The sequence below is a fragment of the Nicotiana sylvestris genome, chromosome 12 (genome assembly GCF_000393655.2).
Source record: "Nicotiana sylvestris chromosome 12, ASM39365v2, whole genome shotgun sequence".
Classification (NCBI taxonomy): domain Eukaryota; kingdom Viridiplantae; phylum Streptophyta; class Magnoliopsida; order Solanales; family Solanaceae; genus Nicotiana; species Nicotiana sylvestris.
The window spans coordinates 103,705,085-103,714,030 of NC_091068.1; the positions used below are offsets into that span (position 1 = coordinate 103,705,085).

Below are 8,946 nucleotides of genomic sequence, written 5' to 3' on the forward strand. Positions count from 1 at the left end.
TAGTTGAACTCAGTCATGTTATTTTCTACTGTTTTCAAAATTCAGCCATGTTTACTATGCTCTAACACTTGAAATGGTATTTTAAATAATATTTTGGGCTGAGCATCATGTTTTACTATTGCCCGAGGGGTTTATGTGAATTTTGACTGAGTAAGGCCGAGGGCCTGTATTGTGAGGATACTCTTGGATCGGGCTGCACGTCGCGGTAGTGAGATACTGATTTATATGAGGCCGAGGGCCTAGATTTGATGCCACGAGATGGCTTGATATTGCGCTTGGGCCGTAAGGGGCCCCCCCGGAGTCTGCACACCCCAGTGAGCGCCGTCAACGATAAATGGATCGGGCTGCACGCCGCAGCGATATATGGATCGAGCTGCACGCTGCAGCGATATATGGATCGGGCTGCACGCCGCAGCGGTGCTGTTACTGTTCTATGTGTTTACTTTATTTCATTTGTCTGCCATTATTTGTTGTTGTGCTACTTCATGTGATATCTATCTGATTGCCTGGCATTATCTGTTAATTGAGTGTTGTGCCCGAGGGGCGGATTTCCGTGCTTATCTGCACTATTTGTTTTGCATTCATTTGCGTAACTGTTGAGAAAGTCATTTTCAAAAGAGGTTTAAACTGAGCTAAGATATTTCTAAAGATTTCACAGCTTCACTATTTTTCTCAAGGGGTTTTTCACTACTTCTCTACAACATGTTGGTTGCCTTACATGATTTCTTACTGCTCAGTTGTTATTTACCTTTATTACTCACTGAGTCAGAGTACTCACATTACTCCCTGCACCTTGTATGCAGATGCAGGTATTTATACGCCCGGTAGCGAGTTTTGGTTGATCAAAAGCAGAGTTATCGGAGTTTAGCGAGGTGACTGCCGGCATTCGCAGCACCGCTTTTCTCCCTTTTGTTCATTATTCCTGCTTGTATAATCTAGACCTCGTAGTTGTATTTACACACTAATAGATGCTCGTGACTTGTGACACCCCGGTTTGGGCTGTGTCGGGATGGTTTCCACTGTTGTTATCGTTAAATTCCGAATTTTATAGATATTATATCATGTATTATTACTGTTTATGATAATTAACTACTTAAAGAGGTGTTCCGTTTTGTTTGGTCTGGCTGGCCTTGTCTTCACGAGAGACGCCATCACGACCGGGTTCGGGAATTGGGTCGTGACATGACCCAACCTTTGGTGCCATAATGCACTTGAATTTGACTGAATTGAAGCAGACACACAATTAGAGGCATAAGCAATAACAAGTGTTGAGGGATTGAGGATGTAGAGACCACCCTTGAGTTTACCAATCCCCTTTACCATGCCACTGAAGAGGTCCTAAAAGACACACAAATCAGGATAGAAATGAACTGAGCTATTTAACTCTTTTGTATATCTACAAACAGAGAGTAGATTAAATTGGAATTCAGGAACATAAAGAACATCATAAAGGATTTATGAGTTAGGCAAAGTACATGATCCAATATGAGTAACTGTAGTACTGTTTCCATTTGATAAATGTACAGTAGGTGATTTGAGTTTAGGTACAGGGTATACTGATGATAGTAGATGTAAGGTAGAAACAATGTGATTAGAAGCCCAAGTATCTATAATCCAAGGACCTTGGTTAGTGTTAGAGTTACTTGCCATGTTGGCTGAGGCATCAAGACCCTTCTCCTTATTTATCAGCTTGAGAATATGTTGATATTGTTCAACAGTAAAAGGCTGGACAGTTGGAACAACATTCCTATGCATACCAGTGTTAACTTACTCTCCAACAGCCACATTATGTGCTACAATTGTTGATTGTTCATATGATCCTCTTCTCCTGTTGTTGAATTTGAATCCAGATAGATAACCAATTAATTTGTAGCAACCTTCCCTTGTATGACCCTTCATTTTGTAGTAATCACAGTATAACCCAACATTTCTCTTAGGCTTAACATTGATGGCATTGGCAGAAGCTAGTGTAGCATGATCAATAACCACAGGAGCACTTCCTAATATACCACCCTGTGTTACTAAAACATTGTTCTTCCTATGACATTCTTCTTGAATAATCATGGAGTAGGCTTGATCAAGAGAAGGTGTTGGATGCATCATGAGAATTTGGCTCCTTTGTGGTGCATATGTGTCATTTAATCCCATAAAAAATTTCATGAGTTTCTGTTGGCGTAAAAATTCAATAAATGGCCCTGACCTCTTACAATCATAAGGTTCTGGAATTAACGACTCAAATTCATCCCACAAATCATTTAGGTTTGAAAAATATACTGATATAACTCCCTGTATCAATGAGCTAATCTCCATATTCATATGATAAATTTTGGTTGCATTTACCTTATCAAATCTGGTCTTCAACACTATCCAGACTTTCTGTGCATTTGAGGAGAATACAATTCCCTTTCTAAGCTCCTTCGCCACCGAGCTCATTATCCATGATTGAACAATTGCATTGCATCGATCCTACTGACGCAATTGGAAGGTATTGTCGATGTACAAATCTCTAGTACACTTTCCATTAATAAACCCCAATTTATTCTTACCAAAGAGTGACATTTTCATAGATCGACTCCATTCTGAATAATTTTCAGTTCCTATGAGCAATTGTGGGACAATCTGTAAACCAGGTGTGTCGGAGGGATGTACATACCAATGATCATTGCAATCAATGTGTTGATTGTTTGCATGTGAAGATCCTACTGTGTTTTCAACTGTATCATTTGCCATTGAAGACAATATTTGAAGTTTTGAGATAAAAAATTGAGCTTGAGAGACGGTGATGAATTGAGAAGAATTTTAACTCAAAACTGAGAGAAATCGAAGAAGAGAGAGAGGGAATGTTTGAAGATCAGAGTCCGTCACTCAGAATCGCCGAGCACCGTGGCTCTGATAACATATCAAAACTAACCCTAGGGTATCCATTAGAGAGCTCTGAGCTGTTAGTGAAGAAGAAGAAGATTCTAGAGAGAGAAAAATTATAACACTCTTATTCAGTGTATTAAGCGTATGAAGAGTGATTGTGCATATATATACTAATGCGCTCAACTAACTAACAACCCTTAGACACATGTGCTAATTAACTACTCTAACTACTTCTAGAAGTGTACACCTTAAATAGCTCACTGTACAAACACTACTTATCTCTACAGAGGTAAGTTTTTTGTCTAATCTTGTAAGATGAAATTTACCCTATTGATGCTATATTTGTTATGTGCTACGTGTTATGGGAGCCACACACGTATGAGGTGACTGTCCATGCGTATGCTAGATTCTTGATTATATCCGGATAGACTTAGACTCACACCATATTTTAATTGTATTACTTAATTTATTCTTGCATGTTTAAATGTTTTAAGTTATATTTTAGCCTGAGACTAGACTTGCGTAGAATATCAAACTTTTCTATTTGATTAGTCGTAAAAATTATACTTTCTTTTAAGGATTTCTCCCGCGTTGTACGCATTTGTCTGGAAGTTTTTTGAATTTCATAATTCATACATATATTTGTGAGCATGGCCAGTGATCCGTCAAAGTTTCACTATTCCAATGGGATCGAGCTGAACACCTTAGCAGTACCATTAGGGGTCGTTTGGTACGTGGACAAAATAGTACTGGGATTATAATTCCGGTACTAATTTATACCACATAAAAGATGGAATAATATAATCCCATAATTGATGGTATAAAGTGGGATAAGTGGGATAAGATTTAGGATTATGTTTTGGGATCTGGCCGTTCATCTCAGCAGTATTATGAGATGCATATATGGATCGGGTCGTACGACCTCGATAGTGTACACTATTATTACGGGATCGGGCCATATGACTATGACAGGATATTGTACCATTATTCACTCTTATGGGATCGGGTTGTTCGCCTTGTCATAATCATGTGTATTATTCAATAAGGAGTCAGCATACCTATGGGTCTTTCTGACTTGAGATATGATATTCTACTAGTTATTGATCTTATATGTATCCTACTCGAGGTAGTATACAGTATTTGAGAATTTTGTATTTACTCTTCTGTTGAGGATCCCATTATGCACATATCCACTTCCACTGCTTTATACTTGTCTACTAGTAAGTGTCGATGTCGATCCCTCGTCACTAATTCTTCGAGGTTAGGCTAGATACTCACTGGGTACACGTTGATTTAAGTACTCATACTACATTTCTGCACTAATTGTGCAGGTACTGAGACAGGTACATTCGGTGATCATCCAGGCGTGTAGGCGCAAATGTATGGGGAGACTTTGTGGTGAGCTGAATTCCATGTCACGATTCGCAGCACACGAAGTCCATGTCCTATTCATTTACCATATTCTGTCTATTTTCAATTCCAGACAGTTGTTGTAGTAGTATTGTATATTCTAGTAAATGTTCATGTACTTGTGACACCGGATTTTAGGAATTTATATTCTTGTTCTTGGTGGTATCTCTGTTATAATATTAGAATTTATATTTCGACCACGTTCGAACATTTAATATAATATCAATACTTTTCTATAAAACAGAGAAACTCTGCTTATTTCAATCACTTGTTATAAAATGTGTTGTTATGACCCGCTAATTATTGTGTTGATCAATCAAAAGAGTTCTCTATTCTTCTCAACATCAAAGATTCTATTTTTTAACTGTTTATATTTTGTACGTATGCTTTGATAATCCATTGAGAAGTTAAAATTCAGGAGCAACTGCTTTCGTTTCATCATGAGAAGTGATTGTCGATTGAAAACTCTGAGAATGTTATAGAATTACTATGATCAAATAGAACCCGTCAATATTGTTCTGATGATTGTAAATTGGAGGGATGTGTCATTGGGGCTGCTTAGAATGTTCGAAGTTTGCTGCTTTGCATCTTATAGTATAAGCAAAAAGAATGATTTCTATATGTTGTTTGTGGGAGAATTTCAAAATAGCCAGATTTACAAGTGATCATTCAAAAATGGCCATAGTTTTAAAAGTCATCGAAATTTAGTCACTTTTCATGTAAAGATAAATCTGAACGAAAACACTGTTCAAAATTTGGAAAATACTCCAGCATAATATACTGGAGCCAGCAAAGTATACCGGTCCAGCATAATATGCTGGAAGTTCATATACAGGTGCACTGAACTCCAGTATATTATGCTGGATCGATCTCTGTTGCAGTAAAATAGTGGCTATTTTTTAATGACTTGGCAAATGCGGGCTATTTTTAAATCACCAGTCCGAAACTGACTAATCCGTGCTATTTTAACGTTGTTTGTTTTGAGCCTTTGACCACAGGGCAAGGTTAGGTGTTGCTTGATTTTTAGCTCTTGTTGTTCGGTTTAATGAATCGACTAAGTCTATGTCCTAAACTAAGTTAGCTATGTGCATCCTCTTTATCTATTTCAGTACAAATAAATCAGAAATGTAGTCTTCTTGGAGGGCTGGAGCCAGAGTGTGGGATGCGGGTTTGGCAGAACTCACTAGCTTTTATTCATATTATGTATTTATCTTAAAAATCCATTGAATATTATACAAATTATTAATTTCGATCCCACTAACTTTAAAGGATAACAATCCCGAACCCATAAGATTCAAATTCTACCTCCGCCCATAAGATCCAAAGTGTGGGAGAATTTTTTAGATGCCTTCCTTGACCAGTACTTACCACGAGGGATCCGACAGGCCCAACTCGATCAGTTTCTAGCCCTCAAGCAGGGCAATATGAGTGTTCGAGAATATAGTCTCCATTTTGACTCATTGGCCAGATATGCACCATCCATAGTTGCTACTATGCGGGATAGAATCCACAGGTTTATAGCAGGATTGACCCCAAAGTTGACCGAGGCGTGTGCCATCGCTGCATTGCAGGATAGTATGGATATCTCCTGGATTCAAGCATTTGCCTAGAATATAGAGAGGGGTAGGCGTTGGTAGCAGAGTACGAAGAGGACTGAGTTAGGAGAGCGTAAGAGGATGAGATTTGCCAGGTCTCAGGAGCAGTCTCAGGGTAGTTGCAGGCCCCAGTACTTCAAACGGCCACCTAGACCTCTGCCACCTCAGCTACAAGGTTACAAGTATGACCGTTATACTCAATTAGGACCAGGTGAGGGCTCCCAGGCATCAAGTTTGCAGCGGCAACAAGGTTCAGGGCAGACATGGCCAGTTCAGCCGCGGTGTGCCATCTGTGGTAGAGGACATTTGGGCCAATGACGAGCCCGTTCTGATGCTTGCTATACATGTGGAAGTCCAGGGCATATGATGTGAGACTGCCAGAATAGATATTTTGGGGGAATGGCCCAACCAGTGAATTCAACAACAGGATCAGCTATGTACGTGCATCCTTCAGAGCGTGAGTCTTAGTCTTCGGATGGTAGAGGTCGAGGTAGAGGTAGAGGGTCCAGTTCAGGTGGTAGCCAGAATTGTATCTATACGCTAGTAGGTCAACAGGACCAAGAGTCCTCACCAGACGTTGTGACAGGTATGTTGACCATTTGTTCTCACGATGTTTATGCCTTGATAGACCCAGGATATACTTTATCGTGTATTACCCCATTTGTCGCGTAGAAATTTGGTATAGTGCCTGAAATATTAAGTGATCCTTTTGCGATATCTACACCGGTCGTAGAATCAACTATTGCTAGATGCGTTTACCGAGGTTGTACGATATCAGTTTGTGGTCGTCGGACCTCAGCCAACCTAGTTGAGCTAGAGATGTTGGATTTTGATGCTATCATGGGCATGGACTGGTTGGCAGCTTGTTATGCCACAGTTGATTGTCGAGCAAAAACAACCAGATTTCATTTTCCAGGTGAGCCAGTCCTTGAATGGGTAGGTAATACAGCGACACCCAGAGGCAGGTTTATTTCCTATCTGAAGGAGAGGAAAATGATCGCAAAAGGGTGCATTTATCATATTGTGCGAGTTAAAGATGCAGATGCTGAGATACCTACACTTTAGTCTATTCCAGTAGTAAAGGCCCGAGGGGTGGCTTTAAAAGAAGTATGAGCTCCGAAGTTAAGCGTGCTTGGGCGAGAGTAGCACTAGGATGGGTGACCCCTTGGGAAGTCCTCGTGTTGCATCCCTTTTTTTGGCAAAATTTGTATCCTACTTCTTTTAATATATCGATGGTAGAGCCAATAAAATCACAAATGACTTTTACGCAGTGTAAACGATATTTTTTTACATGAATGATAAAAAAAATTAAAGAGGATCTTGACATGTCACTACGTCTTGGTTTCGAAGGCGACATCCGTAAAAATACATAAAATCAAAAGAGGAATCGCGTAAAACGGATAAATGAGCGTAAAGTTATGTCGTTTTAAGGCTTCACACTTTCGCACCTAGAGCGGAAGGAGGAAGGGTAATAAGAAAATTTAGAGTGCAAGGAATGTCGGATGCGATCATACCAGCACTAACGCACCGGATCCCATCAGAACTCCGAATTTAAGCGTGCTTGGGCGAGAGTAGTACTAGGATGGGTGACCCCCTGGGAAGTCCTCGTGTTGCATCCTTTTTTTGGCAAAATTTGTATCCTACTTCTTTTAAAGGGATTTGTTGATATGATGTAGGTATCCTACACTTTAGCCACCCCTCGGGCATCAAACTTCGCATATATTCCGAGATATGAGCTTCTAAAGTGCATCAGAAAATTCTGTCAAAACTGATCCACCAGCCATATTCTATCCATCATAACTTTCTGATAGAATATCCAAATCCTGAATGGTTTAACTGTCTGGAAACTAGAATGTTTCATGTTTTGTAATTTTTCTGATTCCTTATAGATTTCAAGATATGAGCTTCCAAATTGGACTCCTCGCACCAGAAATTTTCTGGTGCACAGCTGAAGCTCAAAAAAAATCTGCAACTTTTCAAAGATGAAATAGTCCGTTTAACCACCCGAAACTCACCCGAGGCCCCCGAGACCTCAACCAAAAGCACCAACACATCCTAAAACCTTATTCAAACTTGTTCCAATCATCAAAACGCCTCAAACAACATCAAATTACTCAAAACACATCAGATTCAAGCCTAAATTTCTAAAATCTTCCGAAATATGTTTTTGATCAAAAACCCAACCAAATCACGTCCGAATGACCTGAAATTTTGCACACACGTCCCAAATGACACAACGAAGCTATTGCAACTCTCGGAATTCCATTCCGACCCCTATATCAAAATCTCGCCTATCAACCAGAAATCACCAAAATATCAACTTCGCCAATTCAAGCCTAATTCTTCTCTACAACTCCAAAACCCATTCCGATCGCGCTCCTAAGTCACAAATCACCTCCCGAAGCTAATCGAACCATCAGAACTCACATCCGATCCCTCTAACACATAAGTCAATATCCGGTTGACTTTTCCAACTTAGCCTTCTTAAAAAAGACTAAGTATCTCATTTCTTACCAAATCCTCTCCGAACTCAAACTAATCAACCCGATCACGTAAAACACATATAACGAAGCGTAAAAAAGTTGAAATGGGAGAAAACGGAGTGGTAACTCATGAGACGACTGGCCGGGTCGTAACATCCTCCCCAACTTAAACAAACGTTCGTCCTCGAACGAGTCAAGAAACATACCTGAAGCCTCAAACATGTGAGGATATCTGCTCCGCATCTCCCGCTAGGTCTCCCAGGTAGCCTCCTCCATGGGCTGACCTCTCCACTGCACTTTCACTGAAGCTATATCCTTTGACTTCAACTTTCGAACCTGACGACCTAAAATAGCTACTGGCTCCACATCATATGTCAAATCATCATCCAACTGAACCGTGCTGAAGTCCAAAACATGAGACGGATACCCAATATACTTCCGGAGCATAGAAACATGATTTACCGGATGCACACTTGACAAGCTGGGTGGCAAAGCAAGCTCATAAGCCACCTCCCCAATCCTCTGAAGCACCTCAAAAGGCCCAATGAACCGAGGACTCAATTTCCCTTTCTTCCCAAATCTCATAACACCCT

At 40.1% G+C, this 8,946-nt stretch overlaps 1 protein-coding gene and 1 non-coding gene across 2 annotated transcripts; one reads left to right on the forward strand and one right to left on the reverse strand.

Moving 5' to 3' along the window:
• Positions 1 to 1,767: 1,767 nt before the first annotated feature.
• On the reverse strand, positions 1,768 to 2,433 carry LOC138883483 (uncharacterized). Its single transcript, XM_070164172.1, has one exon. The coding sequence runs from the start codon at positions 2,431 to 2,433 to the stop codon at positions 1,768 to 1,770; it is 666 nt and encodes a 221-aa protein (XP_070020273.1).
• A 4,937-nt stretch (positions 2,434 to 7,370) lies between these two features.
• On the forward strand, positions 7,371 to 7,489 carry LOC138884484 (5S ribosomal RNA). The gene has a single exon (XR_011404673.1). It is a non-coding gene; the product is annotated as a 5S ribosomal RNA (ribosomal RNA).
• Positions 7,490 to 8,946: the final 1,457 nt, after the last annotated feature.

Excerpts from the sequence above, each read along its gene's own strand:
- LOC138883483 (XM_070164172.1), bottom strand. The coding sequence starts at position 2,433 with ATGAGCTCGGTGGCGAAGGAGCTTAGAAAGGGAATTGTATTCTCCTCA.